The 23,848-nt window shown below is 40.8% G+C and overlaps 2 protein-coding genes across 2 annotated transcripts in view; both read left to right on the top strand.

Annotated features, from left to right (window-relative positions):
* LOC101474422 (vitamin D3 hydroxylase-associated protein) overlaps positions 1–23,848 on the top strand; it is a 44,290-nt gene that overhangs the window by 1,528 nt on the left and 18,914 nt on the right. The window lies entirely within an intron of this gene.
* Positions 108–12,259, top strand: LOC106675967 (vitamin D3 hydroxylase-associated protein). Its single transcript, XM_076880133.1, has 16 exons — positions 108–184; positions 2,764–3,001; positions 3,346–3,459; positions 3,803–3,943; positions 4,283–4,416; positions 4,568–4,774; positions 4,871–4,911; positions 5,037–5,161; positions 5,391–5,516; positions 5,607–5,704; positions 5,939–6,038; positions 6,129–6,172; positions 6,275–6,314; positions 6,390–6,498; positions 6,685–6,830; positions 11,945–12,259. The coding sequence occupies exons 2-16, from the start codon at positions 2,822–2,824 to the stop codon at positions 12,065–12,067; spliced, it is 1,728 nt and encodes a 575-aa protein (XP_076736248.1). The 5' UTR covers positions 108–184; positions 2,764–2,821; the 3' UTR covers positions 12,068–12,259.

Here is a 23,848-nt window from a genome sequence, read left to right as displayed (position 1 = left end):
AGCACAGGCAGACACAAAATATAAATACACACACCAGGTAATCAGGAAACGGCACACAGGAGGGGACACAGCTGGAACTAATGGGCATAACGAGACACAGCCCTACAAAGTAAAACAGGACACACACAGACTGTTTTACAACACAAAACTCGGGGACCTGTACAGAGCACAGAGGGAGACACAGGTAGGGAAAAGAAACACGACAACCAAACCCCAAGAACTAATACAAAATCAGAATAAACTAGAAAATAATAATCATAAACTCAAAGCGCTGGGTCACCGACCCAGGACCATGACAAAGCCGGTGTTCTCCTGGTTTATTCCTCCCATCCGTTTGGCAAAAAGCAGCAGCCAATGCTGGCACACCACAACGGATTGATCAGCAAGCGAGTAGATCATATGACAGCTACAGCGCGGCAGTTTGTTTTATTCCGGCGTTGCGGAGAGAAGTGCTCCAGTTATCTCCACCAGTGAGAGTATAGCGCCTCCGGTCCTACTACTTTTATTAGCATTCACAATTACCGGAGGTTAAGGTTATATTTATCTGTTGTTATAGGGTTTGATTGCTGCCTTCACATCTCCCTGGCAAACTGCCCGACCTTAATCGGAAGAGTGAAACGCCTTCCCAGCTGCTGTTGTGAGGGCTCCTCCTCGGTGGAGCCTGCTGTCTTGTCTTGTCTCGTCGTGAAACTGTAGGCTTACCTTTTTCTGGTTCGCCTGGTTTTATTTTATTTTATTCTGGATTGTTGCTGGAGTTGTAGTTGACTCGTGGGGCGTACGCCTTCCAGTATTGTGTGCGTGCGCGCGCGCGTGATTTCTTTAATTAAAGTTGGTTTTAGTTTTTTATGATCTGTAGCGAGCCGGACGCTCAGTGTCCTTTTATTCTTTTAACGTATTTCTGTGTTTTATTTCGGTGCACGGAGGACGTGCCAGTGGCCCTGAGACCTCAGGTGGTGGGTCATTTTCGCACTTTCTTTTGTACAGCACCGGGTGGGCCGTAGTTAGGGCTGGGTATCGTCACTGATTTCTAGAATCGATTCAATTCCGATTCACAAGGTCCCAAATCGATTCGATCCACGATTCGATTTAATTCGATTCGATTTAAATCTGGGAAATTTTGACAGTCAGAAGTATAATTCAGATCAGAACATTTACATATTTTTGTATCTATAAAAAGGAAGCTGACACTCGCAAGACTTTATCCAAGGTGTGAGCATCACAGCAGATGCCTTTGTGTCAAAGTAGCTGAGGATAAAACACAGAAAAACATGAAGGTTTTCCTGGCCTGGGATTTTATAAAAATATTCTGCAGTACATCAAAAACGAAAGAAAACCATTAATTAATGAACATTACCTCTGACGTTACAGCGGTTTTATTAGACACACGGCTAAGCATTTTGCATTTTGAATAATATTAAAAAGTTTAAATTTGTTCAGTATTGAACAGCAGAAATGAGGTTTTCTTTTCGGAAGAATGTAAAAGGGAAAAAAACAGCGGCCGACAGCGCTGTAAGCAACAGTAGACTTGTGCGTAACAAGCAAGCGAATAATGAAGAAAGCGAAACTGTTCGAGAGAGGGGGGGGGGGGGAGGGAGGGAGAGAGAGAGAGCTGCGCATCGCAATGGAAGCAAAACAGTAAAAGAGTGAATTCATGACGATGTTTATGTGAAGCGTTTGGATCTTCTTTTGCTGCTGGTTCGGTCAATATTGTTTGGAGAGAGATCAAACTAACAGCTTTAGAATCAGCGCATAAAGGGCGTGAACACAAAGCGCGGACCCGGATCAGCGAGCTGTCGGCTTTCAGCCCCGACTGTGAGAAAGGCGACATCTAACTGATTCTGATCCGCGGGTTGCGCTGTGTGTTTAAGTCTATGTGCAGAATCCCTGTACCTGCTCTCATTTACTGTTTGGTGGTTCTTGAAATTTTGTGAGATGTCACCAGAGATTCTGGCATTTCGGACAAAATAAATTTATATTAAAAAATCGATTCAGGATTTTAATGAATCGATTTTACGTTATCCAAGCCAGAATCGATTTTAATCGATGAATCGATTATAAAAACCCACCCCTAGCTGTAGTGATTTTCTTCTTGTGGTGCGTCGTTGTTGACAGTGTCCTAAAGTTTTAGGACACTGTCAACACGACGCTACATTTGATTTTCTAATATTTTATTTATTTTTGTTATAAATAAAACAGTTTTAATATTGGAGCCAATCTGCCTCGGTGTGCATCCTTGAATCTGTGCGGCCTCTCTTTATTCCTTTTATCTATTTTTCTTAAATATATATTTCCTGGGGGTGAAATTCCCCTATAGCGTTGTCATTTTATTATTCTTTTATAACTCCGCCGACCACTTGGTCACATAAGCAAAATGTTAAAACGTAAGTTACCACAAACTATTTTTTAATTTTGCTGAACAATAAATGTTTATGTCAGTTAACATTTAGTATTTCTCACTCAGAAAAATCAAGCTATTCTTACTGCTGTGTACTCACAATGAATATGTTGCTCTAACTCAGCAATCTTAAGTAAGCTGTACTTTTCTTTAAGGCAGAGATTTTGCATAATTTATTTACATTCTGAGAACTAATTAGATTTTACATTTTGGAATGTGGCTTATTATTAAAATGAAAGGACATGTTGCTGTGCATGTAGATTAGGGAAGCTACGGTACACAACACGGCCACGCCTAAAACAAGACAAGCCTGTCGTCGTGTTTAAACATCTGACTGTTAGGTCCGCTTGGATTTTTGCATCTTGCAGCCCCAGGGCAAAGACGAAAATCACGCAGAACACTGAACCGTTTATTAAGAGAGTGAAGATGGACAACTGGACAGCGGCTCTGCTCACTGGTGTTGCCTGCATTGTGGGATACCTGGTTGTGCGGGTGAAAAAGATCAACAGCCTCCGACAGGCGGAGGAAAAGATCAAGAGAGCCAGAAACAGGAGAGATGAGAGCTTGCAGCGGGCAGAGCAGGCGGTGCTCCGGTACAAACAGTCGGTGAGAGTTCAGAGCTTTAGGGATTTTTCTAGTTTCTCTTTATCGATAATCTCAGCTAATGATCTGCTTTTAGTTTAACCTGGCAGAGGTGTAGTTATTAAATACCAAAATACTGGCACTTTTCAATGTCTCCATGCTTGGGCCTACTTGAGCATGAAAATTAAAGTTATGACTGTGCAAACCGTTTAAGTGCAGTGAACTCATTGCTGTGTTTGAGAAAGTTTGTAAAAAAAAAAGTGGAAGGAAGAATCCTGAATCTGTACATGGATGTGGTTCCGTCTCTTTGTTGCAGCCTTTAAAAGAAATAATAACATAATGATTCTGTGTGGGTCTGTGTCTCCTAGCATCCGACAACTGACTCTGCTTTCATCCTGACGCTCTCCCTGTCTGAGCTGACACAGCAGCTGAACGAAGGTTTACTGCGCCCCGAGGATGTGCTTTACTCTTACATGGAAAAGGTTCAATATCCAGCATGACACAAATCTTTCATAATAGATCAAATACAGCAAAAGTCATTTTTTAAACAAGTAATCATTTAAATTAGTCAGACTTATCTTAATGTTTATTTTTGACATTACTCCTACTTACAACTCACTGCTTTTTAGTTCATTTTACACAGAATTGTCTTATTACAGTTAAAGTTTAGACACACTGGATAAAAATATTCATATAAGCAACACAGACTGATGTGTCAAGTAATGTTTGTGTTTCCAACAAGAGTTTAATATTTTACAAAGATTAAAATCCCTTTAGGTGAATAAGTTAATCTCAAACTGTCTGTGCTTGTTTCCTTTCCAACAGACTCTGGCTGTAAACAAAAAGCTGAACTGCTGCACTGAAATTTTGCTGGAGAGTTTGGACCAGCTGACAACTGTTGGCTCCAACAAGGATGGTCTCTTGTACGGAGTTCCAGTTAGCATCAAAGAAAATATTACATTTAAGGTATTACAAAGGTTATGCAATGCAAATTTCAGTTACAGTTAATAATAATAATAATGGATTGGATTTATATAGCGCTTTTCAAGGCACCCAAAGCGCTTTACAATTCCACTATTCATTCACTCTCACATTCACACACTGGTGGAAGCAAGCTACAGTTGTAGCCACAGCTGCCCTGGGGGATCGAACCGGCGACCTTCCGGTTGCAGATGACCGTGGCTCAGGGGGTTGGGAGTATTGAAGTATTTCCCATCAGTATTTATAAGTATGGTACAGTATTCTCGAGCATCATAGCTCAGGTATTTGATGTAACATTATCATCTTTGTTTTTTCCAACACTAGAATCATGACTGTTCTTGTGGTGTGGTCATTAACCTGGACCAGCCCGCTGAAAAGGACAGTGTGCTCGTTCAAGTCCTGAAGAAACAAGGAGCTATTCCCTTTGTGAGAACCAACTTGCCTCAAGCTCTTTTAAAGTACATCTTTTATCAGTTACTCACATAAAAATCTACAGCACATTTAAAACTGAGTGCATGTGTTAAGTTGCCTTTGTCCATTCCAAATGTGCAAATAATGAAAATATGAATGAAAATAATATGCAGAGACTCATTAACTGTCTGTTGACAGCTATGACTGCAGTAATCCTATCTACGGGCAGACTGTGAACCCTCATAACCCCCAGAAGACCTCTGGAGGTTCATCTGGTGGGGAGGGGGCTCTCATCGGGGGAGGGGGCTCCCTGCTTGGTATAGGCACTGATATAGGTGGCAGTATCCGTATTCCTGCATCCTTCTGTGGAATCTGTGGTTTCAAGCCAACTGCAGGTCGGCTCAGGTGGGTCTCATTCAGTCAGTTTCCTGGAAATTTATTACACATTGAGTTACACTGAGTTAAACTTTATCTTTGTTAACACTTTTGTGTAATGATTAGTTTACAGGGCCTTCGTCCAATTTATCGAGGGCAAAAGTCGGGTAAGAAACATATGTACTTTACATATAAAGTAAATGTAGTTACATAACCACTGTATAGCAATATTTCACAGACACAAACTGTCTCAAATATTTGAGTCACTGCTTTATATTTCGTATGAAACTAGTGCCGTCATCTCCTGGACCCATGGCAAGAGATGTGGACAGCCTGGCTCTGTGCATGCAGGCACTTCTTTGTGACCACATGTTTTCTTTGGACCCCACTGTTCCACCATTACCTTTTAACATGGAGGTGTGTCCTGTACTCTGAGGTTCATATAATCTGTTAATGATTATTCTTTTGGTTAAAAACTACAAATTAAGCGGATACATGGTTGTCCTAACGCTTCACTTTATATTACTCTTACCTCACCTGTTATTAATGTCCTGAGATACAGAACTAACTTTACAGGCTGTAATCTTAACCTTTGCAAACTGATTATGTTTAATTGACTGAGGAAGTAAAAAAGATTGACCCTTAGATATACAGAAGCTCCAGACCTCTAAGGATCGGTTATTTGGAAAGCGATGGCTACACGCATCCATCTCCAAGCATGGCCCGAGGCGTCAGAGAGGTCAAAGCTCTGCTAGAGCAAGCAGGACACACAGTAAGACGTCACCACACACACTATGATCACTGTCAAGCCACGTATGTGATATGAGTCATAGGTCCTTAGTGTTGATATTTGTGCCTTTAGCTCGTCCCTTACTGTCCACTGAAGATGGATCAAATTTTCCCTGAACTATTGATAAAGGGTTTTTTAGCAGATGGAGCTACCACCCTGCTACAAAAACTGTGAGTTGTTCCATTTAATAAGTCAGTTAGTACCATTTGTTTTCTAAACTTAAATCATTTAACATTTAGAGATTTTGTTTCTTTTTAGTTCTAACCACTAAACATCACCATGCTGCCATTGTCTTTATGAACAACATGGGGTTGTGGTTCTTTTTGAAACCATTACAGTAATTCTCAGTTCAGTGTCTCTGAACAGACTGTTTTCTCCTGTGCCAATGATCTCTTTCATTTTAGGGAAGGGGGACCTGTGGACCCTTGTCTGGAGCCTCAGGTTTTTCCTTACGGCTTTCCCAAGTGGTTGAAGAAAACAATTTCATTCTTGCTCAAACCCGTGGTGAGCCCTCTAATTCTGTGACAGGAACATATTAATTTAGAGATTGGTTTGAAAATTAATTTTACACCTCAGTTTGTCTTCTTTTGGCAGTTTCCTCGTGTTTCTGCCAACTTTGATGCTCTTTGTGGAGTTGGGTGAGAAAGTATCCTTGAAATTGTTCATTTGTGCTTGAATCGTTTCTTTGTTACATTTCCATGTGCTAGGAATTATATCCAAACGTTCTGCTTCATTCTTAGATCTGTTCCAGAGCTGTGGAAGCAACATGCTGCTGTTGAGGTACTGTCAGCTGATGATGCATGGTCACGTATGAAAGTCTGAAGGTGAAATTGAGATTCCCTGTGTTTTCTTTAGGACTACATTCAAGAGACAATAGCACATTGGAGGAGCTGCAACATTGATGTGCTGCTGTGTCCTGTGACTGGACCAGCCTACAACTTCTTATACTGTGGCAAACTTTCAAGTATGATTCACTCAGTATGACAGACAACTTAGTTTCTGTATTTATCACTTTGTTTTTAAAATACTGTAATCTAAGGACTTTAAAGATGTTTAAAATGTGAACACTTTAAACATCAACATTCAACAACATTTGTAAAGGCTAAGAATGGTGTTTATGTTTCTTTATTTTTGTTTTCTACACCTTCAGCTGCTGCCAGCTACACGTTGCTCTACAATCTCCTTAACTTTCCTGCGGGTGTAGTCACTGTTTCCACAGTGACCACAAAGGATGAGGAAGAACTCAAGCACTATAAGGGCTGTTATCAGGACATGTGGGACAAACTCTTCAAAGAGGTAGGCAACATGTACCAGTGAGATAAGACTGAGTGAGAACATAGAGCCAGATTTACTAACACGTTGTGTCAGGCCAGGCCATCCAGTACATTACTTAATTATTCCCAGGTGAAGCCAATTTGTTACACAACTCATTACATTACATTCGTATTTCTCCATAAAATTAGTGCTGCGTATTGATTTTGACTCCAGTCGATTCAGTTTTAACTCAGATCTCCAGAAATATTATAATTCTGATCATTCATCAGTACATATCCCTATTGTTATATTTGTATAAAAAAAAGCATCACAGCAGATGCCTTTGTGTCAAAGTAACTGAGGATAAAATACAGAGAATGTGAATCAGATTTTCCTGGCCTGTCTTTTTATAGCAGATAAATGCCTTCAAAATATTGTGCAGTAGATTAAAAACTGTTGCAGTTGTTTCTGTTCTGGAGGTTTTCACTGTACCTTAACGCTCGTTCTTTTCTGCAATTTAAACTGACTGTGTCACTATTTTCGCCCTGCAGCATATGAATTGAAATCAGCTGATTGTATCTCATGTGCAAGTGCAACCGATAAGCAAGATCGATAGGCAATCAGACTAACCATTCCAAGGAACTGACTACCAAACCACTCAATTAATGTTCCCTCTAAGCTGCGCACGTGCTCAATTGCGCACTGCTGGCACGATCTCTGCGCACAGAAAATCTGCGTTGCGCACAAAATAATTCTAACCTGAATTGAAATTAAAATGAATACTTTAACAATTCTGTTTTGCAGTGTTAGTCAGTGAGTGACTGGCTGCTCCCGTATGGGATTAGAACGATGCCACCTTATCCCGTAGTCCAGCCAATGATGCGATTCACATTCGTATATACGCAGCTAATCAACGTGGTTGACAGGCTATGGCAGCGTCCTTATGTGCCGACACCGGTCTTTTAGCTGGCAAAGCGGCTGATGTGGAGTGAAGCCATGTTAATGACAACATGTACAACCATTGGAGATGTGAGCAGGACAGACGGAGCAATTGACGGAAAAAGTGTGGACTTTATATCAGTTTTTAAATTGTGTTGATCGGCCACGTAAAACCAGAGTTATGATAAAAATATCTGCAATGTTTGGTTTTCTTCCTGTTTACATTTACTGCCCCAGGGCAGCTGTGGCTACAAGCTGCCCTGGGGCAGACTGACCGAGGCGAGGCTGCCATATTGCGCCGTCGGCCCCTCTGGCCAACACCAGTAGGCGGTAGGTGAAGTGTCTTGCCCAAGGACACAATGGCCGAGACTGTCCGAGCCGGGGCTCAAACCAGCAACCTTCCGATTACAAGACGAACTGCCAACTCTTTGAGCCACGATCGCCCTATTACTATATAATTAATTGCCCAGCATTGGTCATTATTTACTGTATTTTGCAGACAGAGTTACAGGACTCTCTCACAGACCACAGACTCATAATACAAGTCAGAGCTTTATAAAAAAAAAAAAAAAATAAGAAAAAAAGAAAGTTGTGTTTTTGAAATTGGAGTTCAAGTTATTTTTACTTCCAATAGTGTTAACATGCTACACAGGTCAATGATTAGATTTTTTTTTTTTAACATTGTCATTGTAAGTGGGCTAAAGCACTTACCGTATTTCCCGGACTACAAAGCGCACCCGAATATTAGCCGCACAAGCTAAAATCAGGGGAAAATCCTGTTTTGTACATACGTTAGCCGCACCTGACTAAAAGCCGCAGGTGTTTCAATGTTGACTTATCATATGTAAGAGAATATGCACAAAGGGAATTGTCAGGAAAGAGATGGCTGTTTGGAGACACACCCCTTTTATTAATATTTTGAAAAACAAGTTATGGGTACATATTTGCACATGTAGTACATAACAGTAACCTATAGCACACCAGAAAAATAGATTCAGACTACCTTTTAGGCTCAGGTGCAGTGACACGGCTTTAACAAGAAGAAAAGTCAGTCATTCACCATCTTTCTCTTCTTCCTGCGCTCTAAAACCACCAAAGTCCTCTTCTCCAATGTCGGAAACGAACAGGCTCAGGATGGCTTCGTCATCCACTCTCCGCTTCTCTCCTTCGTTGTCACTTTCAAAACCAAAGAAATCCTCGTTGTCAGCGTCAGAGTCGAACACCCTCAGAAGGGCCGTGGCGGTGTCCTCCTCTCCATCATGCAGCAGTCCAGCCCTTCAAAATCCGTTGGTGATCGTGGATGTTTTCGCACTTTTCCACGCTGTCAGAATCCACCGGTGGAGTTGGGCATAACTTGCTTTTCGCAAGTTTATCGCCGCTCATCATCCACGCCTCCCGCTGAATGCGTAGCGCTACTTTGAAGTTTGTTTTTCGCGCTACTTCGTACGGCACTACGTTGCCTGGCGGACGGACATGTGACTAACATACCACTCTTGAACCCCGATCCTTCCGCCAGGCAACGTAGTGCCGTACAACAGCGGAACAAACAAAACAAATCGTCTTACGATATGACAAAAATCATGGACAATCCATAGAAAAGCCGCACCTGACTAAAAGCCGCAGGGTTCAAAGCTTGTGCAAAAAGTAGCGGCTTATAGCCCGACAATTACGGTAATTAAAAGTAGTCTAACATAAATGTAAACGTTGTAATTGGATTATTTTAATAAACCATGTAACTTGGATGGATTCGATGCTGGTGTGACCACAGTGCACACGTCTGCTGTTGCTCACAGTGGTCCAAGGGACCGCTCAAGGAGTTTGCGTGTTCACTCAGACACGTGAAAAATTGAGGGAAAATTGCACTCAATGCTAAATTTATTCAATGAAGTCAGAGGTGACTTGTAACCTTCAAGCTAAACGAGTCACACAATGCCAGCGGCAACAAAACTGCTTTCAGGTCTTCAGTTTCACAGCCTGTGCAATAGGGTTCAAAGAGAAACGGCCAAAAAATGGAGAAACAGGGAGGAGGACAGCACTGATCCTCAGAAGAATCAGACCTTTGATGGACATCATACTAAACAATGTATTTATGTTGATAAAATTTAACAAATACATTTTGAAACAGTTATAATTCCAGGATTGTAAACAGCACACGGTTTTCAGCACATCAGCTGTGCTCAAACACCATTACTTATTACTGGTGGATCTACACATATTCAGCTGCATGCACTTTGACAATACGTGAGATCACAGATGTACACGCGTACACATACAGGTCCTACTCAAAAAATTAGCATATTGTGATAAATTCATTATTTTCTGTAATGTACTGATAAACATTAGACTTTCATATATTTTAGATTCATTACACACAACTGAAGTAGTTCAAGCCTTTTGTTTTTATATTGATGATTTTGGCATACAGCTCATGAAAACCCAAAATTCCTATCTCAAAAAATTAGCATATCATGAAAAGGTTCTCTAAACGAGCTATTAACCTAATCATCTGAATTAACTCTAAACACCTGCAAAAGATTCCTGAGGCTTTTAAAAACTCCCAGCCTGGTTCATTACTCAAAACCGCAATCATGGGTAAGACTGCCGACCTGACTGCTGTCCAGAAGGCCATCATTCTGGACATCATTCCCTCAAGCAAGAGGGTAAGACACAGAAAGAAATTCCTGAACGAATAGGCTGTTCCCAGAGTGCTGTATCGAGGCACCTCAGTGGGAAGTCTGTGGGAAGGAAAAAGTGTGGCAGAAAACGCTACACAACGAGAAGAGGTGAGGAAGATTGTGGAGAAGGACCAATTCCAGACCTTGGGGGACCTGCGGAAGCAGTGGACTGAGTCTGGAGTAGAAACATCCAGAGTCACCGTGTACAGGCGTGTGCAGGAAATGGGCTACAGGTGCCGCATTCTCCAGGTCAAGCCACTTTTGAACCAGAAACGGCGTCAGAAGTGCCTGACCTGGGCTACAGAGAAGCAGCACTGGACTGTTGCTCAGTGGTCCAAAGTACTGTTTTTTGTTTTTTTGGGTTTTTTTGTTTTGTTTTGGTTTTTTTTGGATGAAAGCAACTTTTGCATGTCATTCGGAAAGCAAGGTGCCAGAGTCTGGAGGAAGACTGGGGCGAGGGAAATGCCTGAAGTTTTTTCATTTTTCAGCACAACCTGGCACCTGCTCACAGTGCCAAAACCACTGGTAAATGGTTTACTGACTATGGTATTACTGTGCTCAATTGGCCTGCCAACTCTCTCTCCTGACCTGAACCCCATAGAGAATCTGTGGGATATTGTGAAGAGAAAGTTGAGAGACGCAAGAGCCAACACTCTGGATGAGCTTAAGGCCGCTATCGAAGCATCCTGAGCCTCCATAACACCTCAACAGTGTCACAGGCTGATTGCCTCATGCCACGCCGCATTGAAGCAGTCATCTATGCAAAAGGATTCCCGACCAAGTATTGAGTGCATAACTGAACATAATTATTTGAAGGTAGACTTTTTTGTATTAAAAACACTTTTTTGTTATTGGTCGGATCAAATATGACATATATGAATATCACAATATGCAAATTTTTTGAGACGGACCTGTACATAACTTTCACGTGAACTCTGCAAAACCTTTTTTTTTTTCTAGCTAAACGCCTATCCGCACTATTTGGGGATTGTGCTCTTTTGCCCTGTTTAGTAAATCTGGTGTCATAGACTCAGTGTCAGGCTAGCTTTTCATGCAGCAACAACAAGTCAGGAGCCCCTGATGTAAAGTCTAAAATACAGATTTTTTTTTGTATACTTGTGAATGTGCGTCAGTGTACTTTAATGTGGTTTCAATCAGCTGCTGTAGCACATCTGTCTCGGGCTATGTAGAGCTCATCGTTTGATGTTCCCTATTACTCATCTGTGCATGTTGAAGTAATAATAAACATTACTTGCTTGAATCTAATTTTTCCCTTAGTATCAGTTTTATCTTGTAATAGCTAAATTAAGAAATGCAATTTTTTCTGTGGAATGTTATTTAAAAATGTGATGTATTACTCTGGACATTCACTTCAATTCTATGTACTTAACATGACTTTACACAGAACCAAGAACTGAACCAGATCAGTCTATTGCGGCTCCAATATTTATAGTTTCTTTTTATTACAGTAGGTGGATGAAGGAGACTGTGGTGCGTTCAGCTGCTGAGCATTGAGTGACAGGAGTGTGTTTTTGTGTTCAGGCAGTGACTGGTGGCGAGGGTCTACCTGTGGCGGTTCAGTGTGTTGCTCTGCCGTGGCAGGATGAGCTCTGCCTGCGCTTCATGAAGGAAGTGGAACAACTGGTCAAAGAAAGCAAGAAGTAAAGCTGCTTTCTTTGTCAGTCTCACAGGAGAGGCTGCAGACTTCAGAGGAAACATGTTAACTTGAGTATTTCCTGTAATAATGAGCTAATGGTGTCATAAATGGAATATTCTCTGCACTACAAGCTTAATCTGGGCACTTTCTGTTTTTTGGCTGTTTGCTAAAGGTTAAATAAAAATTAACTGGCAAAATTATGCATTTATGTTTTTTTGTTCTTATATTTTAAAGTCTTTTATATTGTCTTGCTATCACCATTGTTATCATGATCATTTATCCACTTTTAGGAACCTGCAGTCAAAACGCTTCATCTTTTGGTGTATTTATTAAAGCATTGGATGATCAAAAATCAGCACATACATGGATCTCTTCTGTTCAGAAAACTACAGTCTGCAAGCAGTCAACTTCCAAAAGAGTAAACTATCTTAGCAGTTATAGAAAGATTTACATGAGAATGTGCATCTGTCTGATTGGTTGAAAGAATGACACAGGGAAAGAGCCGTGGTTAAGAATTGGCACTCTCTGATTTGTTCTCCTGATAGTCTTTCCACGTGGCAACAGTCATTGGCTTACAGTGAGAGATCTCACTTGACAGAGTGCCCCGTGTGAGAAAACACCTTACCTCAGTTGTTATCAGGGATGTTTTATTGTCATGCTGATATCAGCTTTAACCGACACAGTAAAGTCTCTCTTTCTTATTGCAGAGAACACTGTTATCACACCCAGAGCCAAGAAGGTTTCTCCTGTATGAAACTGTGTTGTTCATATACACACACAGGCCCTGAACTATTTACATCTTTTGGCAACAAGTTGTGGAATGGCTGATTCCACTTTCCTTTATCCCTGCAAAATGGTCAATTTGGTAAAGTAAATCCGTTGGGCATCTTTCTTTGCCTTTAGACAACAATTCTGATGGCAAAAGAGCCAAACAGGCCAGGCAAAAAAAAAAAAACATACATGAAAATATTTCTCCCTAACACCATCCATTTCATGTAATAAAGCATGAAAAGGCACTAAAAGCCTGAAAACTGGAAGCATGTCAATATTAGGCAAAGAGACGGTGCTAGCACAAGTTTAAAAATGTTGAAAATTAACATTAAACGATAGGTATCGAAAATAATCTGCACAAAACACACCTATATCTCTTTGCTCTAAGCTGTCTGTAACATTCGTTTTATGTATTTTACTAAAGTCAAGTCAGTTGTATTTGTACAGGCTAAAGTCATGTGTGTTTAAATTGCTTCACAGCTAATGTTTAAAAAATAAGCTCACTAGCATATAAAACAGAAAGTGTGTGTGTGTGTGTGTGTGTGTGTGTGTGTGTGTATTTTAGTTAATGAATGGCAATGAGCAATCTGTGTTGCAACATCTATGTCCTGAATGTGCAGCAACTTATAGATACTAATCTTCAGAAAAAAGTTTTGAGGTCAAGGTAGCTGGTGCAACCCAGTTTATTTTTTAAATATAGTTAGCATACCATGATATTTACCCAACAGCATATGTTTCAAAGTATTTTGGATGGAATTATATTATAAAAATGATAAATTACTCTTTCTGGACTTTAAAGTGGGCTAATTTCCTGTTAACTGCTCCTTTCTGATAGTTAACATGTTCCCTGACAGCACTCACTGAATTACTTTGAACTGAAATTATTGTAAAATAATAATAAGAAACCCCCAACTTATTTTCATTGATGGTGATATGAGTTAGTACATAGTACATTGGCTTTTGTGTCGTATGTCATTCATTATGTAAACTTTTGGGAAAATATTTTTTAATTTCATCATAAATAAATGATCAAAGAACATGATCATAGTTGGGCATAATCCCAGCTGGAAAATCAGAGAAGTCGTTTATGAAGTTCTTGTTGTATTTCGGGAGGCGACAGATGAGGCGCAGAAAACCGGTTTTGTGTGACTCACCTCAAGCGAGGTAAGTTCGAAGCTGGAGAATGAAGGCTTCAGAAAACACTGCTTACATTTGTCATCCTTTTTGTAAATAGCCGCTGTGCCTCCACCTCCGCCTGATGTCCGTGGCGAGTTAAAATAGCAGCAATCCACTGGTAGAAGTTCAGACAGAGCACTGGACTCGCCACCACTCAGCTACGTCTCAGTCACACACAGGAAATCCAGATCACGGGAACCGAAAAAGTCCCGAAGATCAAAAGTGTCATTCAAAAGCGATCTGTCACTCACCAGACCAATCCTGGCAGGAGCAGGAGCTGGAGCTGGAGCAGGAGCTGGAGCTGGAGCAGGAGCTGGAGCACGGGCTTCAGCAAGTCGAGAAATCCGACGCAGTGGCCTCAGGTTTCACGGTGGGGGTCATCAAAGCCGACCACGGGCACTAAGCAGACATCAACAGGAAGCAGGAAATGCCGAGACACAAACAATCTTGGGAACAATCCATGTGCTGGTCAGAAAACAGCAGAAAAATTTCTTCGGGAAACCTTCAGCTTCAACAGCTGTAGCAGTCCCCCGGACCAAGGAAGAAATAGAGAGAGCCTTGATGGGTGCAGTAATTTTTACATTACCACAAAAACTGGTCTGAGCTGGAAGTGCAGCTTGCCGCTAACTAAGCAACAGAGCCCTGTACTGGAAACTACGTGTAGCTGCTCAGGCTTAGATCAATAAAAAAAACTGGACCTTTACGCTCCCACCAAATCATGTATTATAAACAACATTCTATACATGATTTCCAGCTTTAACATATGCACATTACTACAAGAACAACACAATTTCAAATACATCATCAATAAACCTTCGCTAAAATACGCCTGGTGTGACAGTATTGATTGAAACATCAATTAGTTATTTTCTAATAGAACTACAAGCTTTTGAACAGGTCGCTCAACTATGTGAGGTTTGTGTGCTGTTCCCTGCTTCTTTGTTAAGCTTCGATCACCAACTTGAAGCTTGACTGTGTGGACCAAACCATCATCTTCTTCTGATGCTTCAACCACTCGAGCCAGTTGCCACTGATTTCTGTGAAGCATCTCTTCTTTGATAATGACTATGTCATTGACTTTAAGATTTCGATGTGGTACGTGCCACTTTTCCATCTACTCCAAAACTGCTCAGTGAGATACTGGACTCTGCGCCACCGTTAACTTGCATATAAGTCTTCTTTCGCGAACTTTCATGGTGAAGGCAGTGCAACCTTTGATTTCATCACTATCAGGTGATTTGGAGTTAGAGGTTCAGGAGATTTAGGATCATTGATTCCATCGACGCTCAGTGGTTGGCCATTAACGATAAACATCGCCTCATAGAATAGAGTTCTTAGAGAGCTGTCATCCAGCCTGCCTTGGCATTGAGCAATGGTGGCATTGAAAACATTGTGGATGGTTCGAATCTGTCGTTCCCACACACCTCCGGCGTGGCTAGCAGATGGGGCACTGAAGACAAACTAACACTGTTTATTGGCAAGGAATGCTTCTAAGGCATCTGTGTCATATTGTTTAAGAGACTCTTTGAGCTCATTTTTGGCTCCAATAAAGTTTGTACCCTGGTCACTGTACAACTTACAAACAGCTCCTCTTAAGCTGATGAAACATCTCAGAGCGTTGATGAAAGAGTCAGTAGAAAGATCCTCAAGCATCTCAATTTGGACTGCACGTGAGGAAAGACATGTAAAGAGGAGTCTGTATCTTTTATGCTCTTTGCGACCTTGTTTTGTGACAAATGGTCCGAAACAGTCCATTCCACAATGCATGAAAGGATCTGAGATTTCAACTCGTTCCTTTGGAAGTTCAGACATGCGTTGTTCTTCTGGTGAACGTCTTGGTTTTCCACATTGAACACATTTGCTTATAAGTTTTGCAACTTCCTTGCTCCCACCAATCACCCAAAATCCGTTTGATCTGATTTCCATGAGAGTTTGGCTTCTACCTTGATGACAAATCTGTGCATGAAAAAGAGCAATGATCAACTTTGAAATGTGATGGTCTTTTGGGAGGATGATGGGGTGTTTAAGTCCCTGACAGAGTGTTGACTTCTTAAGTCTTCCTCCAATACGGAGAAGTCCTTGATCTAGTACTGGATCTACTCTAAAGAGGGGACTTGAACTCAGAAGGTTATTTCCCACCTTCAACACTTCCATCTCTCGAGAAAAGGCCTGCTGCTGAAGAAGCTTTTTTATTATTTTATTATTGTGTCGGCAGCTGTTTTCCATTCGTCTACTGTTACAAAATTGCCATACTAAGCTTTGCTGGATCTCAGTCTTTTTTATCCTTGCAACCATTTTAAGGAGCATTGACCAGCTTGAAAGCCTTGACAAATGGCTGAGGATATTGTCTTGTTTACTTGTTTGAGTTGTGAGAGCTTTGAGTGCTTTGACGTCTGGATCCCCTACTAACAACACAGCTGACGGGCTGGGTGCATATGAAATGTCATGTTCCCACAGAAACTTTGGACCAGACAACCAACATGTTGACATGATCTCTGATGCACTGAGCCCTCTACAGGCGTAATCTGCAGGATTCTGAGCTGGTGTCAATGTAGTGCCACTGTTTGGGATCTGTAGTTTGCCTAATTAACTGGACACGGTTAGCAACATAGACTTAGAACCGTCGTGACTCATTGTTAATATAGGCTAAGACTACTTGGGAGTCAGTCCAAAAGAACTCTTCATTAATGCACATCTGAAGCTCTGCTTTTAGCATGCTGCTCATTCTGGCTGATATGACTGCGGCTGAGAGTTCTAATCGAGGGATACTTGTGACCTTGGTAGGTGCGACTCTTGCCTTAGCCATAACAAGACTACAGTGGACCTTCTCATTGCTGAGGTACTTAATATAGGAGCATGCACCATATCCTAAATCACTAGTATCACAAAGGTGGTGCAGTTCCACCGTTACAATGTCTGTTAGTTCTGGTGGGTGGTAACATCTAGGCCCTGCAACCGATTTTAGTCTTTCCAAACCATCTTTCCAGTCCTCCCACCGTGAACGCAAGTTGTCAGGAAGGGGGTCATCCCATTCAGTGTCTCTGTGACACAGTTTCTGTAGGATACCTTTGCCTCTTAAGGTGAAGGGAGCTACAAACCCTGGTGGGTCGTACAGGGATGAGATCACTGACAGTATGCTCTGGCGAGTAGGAGGCTGGTCCTTAGTGTTTATTTTGAAATTGAAAGTGTCATTTTTGATTAACCACTGGATGCCGAGCACATGTCCTTCAGCTGTTGTGTCAGATTTGAGATCGAGCGGTTCTGTGGTGTCTGCTCTGTCTGAGGGTTCCAGCTGTGAATTGCATCGCTTTAGTTTTGAGTTGAACTTGTGCAGATGCAGACCGCCAAGTCTACAAAGTGCTTATGTTTCGGTGATGAGTTCTTGTGCCTCTATAACTGATGGGACACTAGTTAGACCATCGTCTACATAAAAGTTCATTTCAACAAACTCTGAGGCCTTAGGATAGTCTGCTCTGTGCTGTTGTGCTAAGTATTTCAGACCGAAATTAGCACATCCAGGGGAAGAACTGGCACCGAATAGATGTACAGCCATTCTGTATTCTCTGGGTTCTGTATCTAATTGTCCATCCTGCCATCACAGAAATCTCAGATAGTTGCGCATGTCTGGACATAGGGCTGGGCGATATGGCCTAAAATCCATATCCCGGTATAATTTGAAGCACGTGCGGGAACGATATATATCGCGATATATTCTTTTCTTCTGTATAACGTATTTTCCACACTATAAGGCACACTTAAAATCCTTTAATTATCTCAAAAATCGAGAGTGTGCCTTATGTATGAATTCTGGTTGTGCTTACTGACCTCAAACCGATTTTGGCGTGCAGAAATCTGTTAAAAAATGTTTTAGTACAACTTTGGTAAGCCGCCCTGCTTGATGGATTGTCAGAGCATTACGCCTGCTGTGGTGAGAGCTTCGCGGAGTAATTTGGGTCCAAAACTCCGTCCGCTTCGGGTCCCAAAGTCAAACGAACACTGAGAGTTAAAAACGGTCTAAATTCTTTCATCTTTAATAAAATGATCAGCGTTGCTGCTTTACCAGGTGTAACAATTACGTTTAACATCCAGGCATCCATGAAAACAGAAGTTATTAAATTTAATGGAGTTACAAGTTAACAGGAAGTTAGCTTGCTAGTTTACACATAAACATGACATACCATGTTCTGACCGAGAGATTTTGGAAACTAATTAAAACGTACAGCTCTGCTACCACTTCCGACATAAATGAAGACAGAAAACTAAACAACAGTGGCATTTGCAGGGTTACTTAAGTTGGACTACCTGGTATATAATGTCGTGCTATGTGATTGCTAGCGACACAGCTATGTTAGCATAACATTAGCACAGTGAAGCTGGAGGATGAACGCCAACTTTTTTTCCACTCGATAAAAGTTAGCGTGACGGATTCTGGTGGTGAGGGACAAATGCAATCGCATAGCAGGATGCTATACACGGGGAAAACTTCAGTCAGGAGAACAACTGAGATTATTCATCCACAATACGAGGTTAGTTATTAACCCTTTATGACCTACCATAGAACCAAGTCCGCCAGAGCTTAGTTTATATTTTTACATGCTGTAGTGCCATTTTTGGGAGCATTTCAAGTTGCTATACATTAATACAACTGCTATAACCCAAATTTTAATAATATTTATGCATTAAATCCATAGTAACCACATAAATTGCAAAAAAGTGCAATAAACTACAGAAAATCTTTTTTTTTTTTACATATATTTCTAATTAGAGAAATTTAAGAGGTTTAGCCCTCAAAACTTTAAATACAAAAAAGTTCCAAAAAATTGTTTACAACCACAGGAAATTTATTTTGAGTGTCTTCATAGTTTTATTTTTGAGATACACCAATTTTTATATACTGCAGAAAAAACGAAAATCGATCCTATGATGCAAATTTGCAAAGAAAACAGCATGTGCATCAAAATAAACTATTTAAAGCAGTGCAATTTGAGTTCCAGAAACTATTCAGAAAAGCATAAAGTCAAACATGACAAACACCAGTATAGGCTTTTAAGGCCTACAAGTAAAAAACTACATTTTCCGCAAAAATGACGGTCAATTAAGGTAAATACAACCACGTCACTGTTATAAAAAAGACACACAGCTTATCATCTTATAGTTCTAAAATCGCTGTTGTTAATTCGTTTGCTAGATTAGCCGCTAGCATACGCACTGTGTTGGAGGCTTGTTTCTAGCTAGTTAGCGATGCTACACACCTGTTACTCTAATAGTTTGTATTATTGAAGGATTCAGCACTTCTTATGTTTTTTTTAAATCCATTTTTAGACAGCGATGAGATCAGCTGCACACTCCACAGAGGCCCAGAGTTACTGTTAATATTAAAAATATATGCTGTCCTTTGAGATTTTAACATAAGACTGTGAGTGTAATGGATCTAAAACTGTTTAAATCTTCAGAGCCCTCTACAACCTGGTAACATGGAGACTTTAAAAACAGCAGCATGAGGTTTCAGTAGTGTAGTGTGATTTGTTCTTTTCATTTAATAATAATCTAGGGCTGCTCAATTAATCGAATTTTAATCACGATTACGATTTGGGCTTTCAACGATCATTAAAAATGACTGAGATGATTATTAGCCCCTCCCTCATGCTTTACTCTTGCGCTGCTCCGTGTGGCAAATCGAGCGCACCTCTCTGCATTTCGAACACGCGTCACAACAATTAAGAGGACCCGAGGGAAGCTCGGAAAGCTAAGCAGAAGTTATTTGGAGAGGAGAGTGACTGCCGTTGGTTGAAAAAAGAGGTAAAAAAACCCCCAAAAACTTCAGTGGTGTGGAAACATTATGGGTTCGCGGAGTCAGACGTGTATCAAGTAGACATAGTGTGTAAACTTTGCTACGGTGTAGCTGCACCACAGAGCAACACTGCAAAGTTCACTAAACATAGATGTTTACATTTTTCATTTATTTCTTATATTGCAAACATTTGCACTGTTATCAGTATTTTTACACTATTTTATATTATTTTTTAAAGTCATTCAATACATTGTTATTGTTAACCTTTTAAAGCCGGTCAGAGCAGCACGCTCCGTTTTGTGTAACTATTTTTAAATCCCTGTAGAACCTGAACCATGTAAGCTAGCGCAATAATTTTTTTTGCATATATGAAACCAGAGGAGTTGTACTTACATCTTATGCCATCAGCTTGTCCTAGGTCCCGGTTTCCTTCCACATAAAGCTTTGCAAAAATTGCATAAAAAGTGCTTGCAGGAACAAAAACATAATAATCCAGAAACACGCTTTGCCGATCCGATCAGCTGTTCGTAATACTTCCCACTTTGAACAAGACGTCATGTCCGCCATTTCCTGCCCGAAACCGGACGTGACGTCATTTTCGCGGAAAATGTAGTTTTTTACTTATAGGCCTTAAAAGCCTATACTGGTGTTTTTATAAGTCATGTTTGACTTTTCTGAATAGTTTCTGGGATGCTTAGAACTCGAATTGCACTGCTGGAAATAGTTTATTTTGATGCACATGCTGTTTTCTTTGCAAATTTGCATCATAGGATTGGTTTTCATTTTCCTGCAACATATAAAAATTGCTGTATCTCCAAAATAAAACTATGAAGACACTCAAAATAAATTTCCTGTTGTTGTAAACTATTTTTTGCAACTTTTTTGTATTTGTATTTGTATTTTGTTTTAAGGGATAAGCCTCTTAAATTTCTCCAAGTCGAAATATATGTAAAAAAACAAACAAAAACGATTTTCAATTTTTTTGTAGTTTATTGCACTTTTTTGCAATTAATGTAGTTACTATGGACTTAATGCATACATATTATTAAAATATGGGCTATAACAGTTGTATTGATGTATAGCAACTTGAAATGCTCCCACAAATGGCACTACAGCATGTAAAAAAAAATAATATAAGCTCTGGCGGACTTGGTTCTATGGTAGGTGTTAAAGGGTTGAATAAATATCATCAAATAATCTAGATCTCAATTTCAGTGAAAATAATCGTGAGTATCATTTTTGCCATAATCGAGCAGCCCTATAATAATCCATATTATATCAACAGCTACATTCACCCTGGAGAGAAACTAGTGAGGGAGACCATCAGGACCAAGCTGAGTTTCCTGGGTCCAGAGGTTTGGAGAAACTTCTTCCCTTTCTTTCATCACAGCTGTCCTGTGCCAGAAGTTCTGTTGACCCACTGAAAGAGGCATCATTTAAGAAACAACAGGAAGACTGAAGCTCATCGCATTGATCAAGCAGAACTCATGATCTTCACCAGCAGCTCCCTGACAGGGAAATCTTCAGCACCCCTCCGTAGGCCCGCCCCAGGTGATGAATAAACCCAGCATTTCATGAACACTGTGATGGTGACCTTTGCTTTGTGTAATGTTATAAATACTCTGATACTCCCCAGAGGCTCCGGACTTTTACATAAACATAATATATTCAGTCCTGTAGAAAGTTATATATTTAAAAATATATGATCCTCTCTGGTTACTCTGGTATGAATAACTCTGAATTACTGTATGGTAAATAACACTATCTGCAAAAAACTGTGAAAGAATTCCAGATGACAAGTTTGTAGTTCAACATAGAAGTGATGACCTTTGACCTTCATCAGGTTTTATTAAATTGTGTTAGACAAAATCTCATATGCTCTTCATGCAGCTGAGTACATCAAGTGTTTAAAACGGAAGCTGTGCAGGTCTGAGATCAGCAGCTCTCTGAAACACCAAATTGAGGTCCTGTTAATGCTGATATATAGTGACACAGTTACATGGGTGATTAATCCTTTTGGTTTTTTGTCTTTAACTTTATCAATGAAACAGCTGCATCTTTCATTAACCTTTGTACTATTTTCATCAGTTAATTTTGCAGTTAACATATGAACATGTTGGATGATCTGTCTGCTGTCACTGGGTGGTGCTGAGGTCTGAATCTGAGGGCAGCTCCTGTAATCACAAAGACAACAGAACCATCCATCCATCCATACATTCGCTTCCGCTTATCCTTTTCAGGGTCGCGGGGGGCGCTGGAGCCTATCCCAGCTGTCATAGGGCGAGAGGCGGGGTACACCCTGGACAGGTCGACAGTCTGTCGCAGGGCCAACACACAGGGACAGACAACCATTCGCACTCACATTCACTCGCACATTCACTCGCACATTCACACCTAGTGGTAATTTGGATTATCCAATTAACCTATCCCCACAAGCTGCATGTCTTTGGACGGTGGGAGGAGGAAGCCGGAGTACCCGGAGGGAACCCACGCAAACACGGGGAGAACATGCAAACTCCACACAGAAAGACCCCATCAAACTCAAATATTAATTTTATCCCTCAAAATTGAAATAAAACTGATTCTTCTGTCCTCACACACTCAGGATCTGAAGTTCTTCCCTTGCATTTTTTTCAGTATTACAGTACACTACAGTACTTTAATCCATAGTTCCTGATTAATGAGGAGTTACTGAAGTACAAGCTTTAAAAAAAAAATGTTACTGTCTTTGCAGATGTGGCAAGAGACTGAAAACATGCTGTTGTTTGCACATATTTAATATTCAGCTCTGCACAGGAGCTGCAGGAGGGTGCAGCCTGTTGTTTATAAAGTATAATACTTGTAATAAAAGTACAGTAACAGTAATTAGTGACTGAGCAGCCCGGAGCGTTTCTCTTGATTTCTTTAGTCAGGGTAAATTCATTCACCTGCATGGGTTAGCTAAACGAACCCTGACAGCCGAGTGCTCATTTTAGCTAGCTAGGTCTCAGGAGCTAGCTAAGGATGGTAATTACGGAGTAGCTTACAAACACATTTAACTTACCAATCTCTAGGGGGGCTAGTGCTGATGGGCAGTCATAACCAATCAATAGACCTACTTCACAGTTCTGCAATGGCTGTAACTTGTTAGCTAAGCCTTCAAGGTGTGACCACTGAAATGCAGTTTCATTGGTAGGGATATGAGACGTGTCAACTGGGTTAAAGTCACGAGAGTAGGCTTGTTCTATTCGGACACGAGTCTCAGAGTCAAACCCACGCACCTGTTGTTGGCAAGTTTACTTGCAACAACTGTGTCGACGGAAGTCATGGTGCTAAGCTTTAACTGCACTGGTTGGGCATTTACATTTAGTTCTGAGGCCAAATCCTCTAAAATAAAGGATGAGTCACTCTGGGTGTCAAGCAGGGCATATGTAAGTATTTCTTTCTCAGGCTCAGATGCAACTGACACAAATACTGGTACTATGCTGGATGTGGAAGATGTTTTGCTTGTTAGTACATGAGTCATAACATTATGCACTTCCTTGTTTGCACCTTCATCTGGGGATTTAGAATCCTCAGTTTTCCTTTCTTTAGGTTCATTCGCTCTTTTTGTGTGTAGACAGGTGGGGTGACGCCGGCCACACTTACTACAGGAGTGACGTCCTCTGCATTCTTTGGTTACATGACCCCTTCTCAAACATCCAAAGCAGAGAGGATTTTCCTGAATGAAAACTTTCTTGTCATCACTAGTTTTCGCTGCAAAAGCAGGACACTTAGCTATGCCATGCGATTCTTCTTTGCAAAACTAACATGGGGGTTTAGGTCTAGAAGTGGATACTGGGATTGGTGGAGACTTTGGTTGAATGGTAGTACTGAGTGCCTTCGCTCTTTTAACGTGCCGCTCTTCTGATGCCCTTTCGTTCATTAGGAATGGTGAGGCAACAGGATTGCAAACTACTTTAGCTTCGTTTTGTATGAACTTTGTAAAGCGAGCGAAGTTGGGGTAGTCTTGGCTTTTGTCTAGCTCCTCCACTACAATGTGGCTCCATCTCTGTACTATCCACTTAGGCAG

The sequence above is a fragment of the Maylandia zebra genome, linkage group LG23, assembly GCF_041146795.1.
Source record: "Maylandia zebra isolate NMK-2024a linkage group LG23, Mzebra_GT3a, whole genome shotgun sequence".
Taxonomy (NCBI): domain Eukaryota; kingdom Metazoa; phylum Chordata; class Actinopteri; order Cichliformes; family Cichlidae; genus Maylandia; species Maylandia zebra.
This window is presented reverse-complemented; position numbering and strand designations above follow the sequence as displayed.

What these genes read in the sequence shown, in the direction of transcription:
- LOC106675967 (XM_076880133.1), top strand. Translation starts at nt 2,822, where the DNA reads ATGGACAACTGGACAGCGGCTCTGCTCACTGGTGTTGCCTGCATTGTG. An exon ending in TGCTCCGGTACAAACAGTCG is followed by an intron (nt 3,002 to 3,345) that starts GTGAGAGTTCAG and finishes TGTGTCTCCTAG; the next exon opens with CATCCGACAACTGACTCTGC. An exon ending in AGCAACATGCTGCTGTTGAG is followed by an intron (nt 6,315 to 6,389) that starts GTACTGTCAGCT and finishes TGTTTTCTTTAG; the next exon opens with GACTACATTCAAGAGACAAT.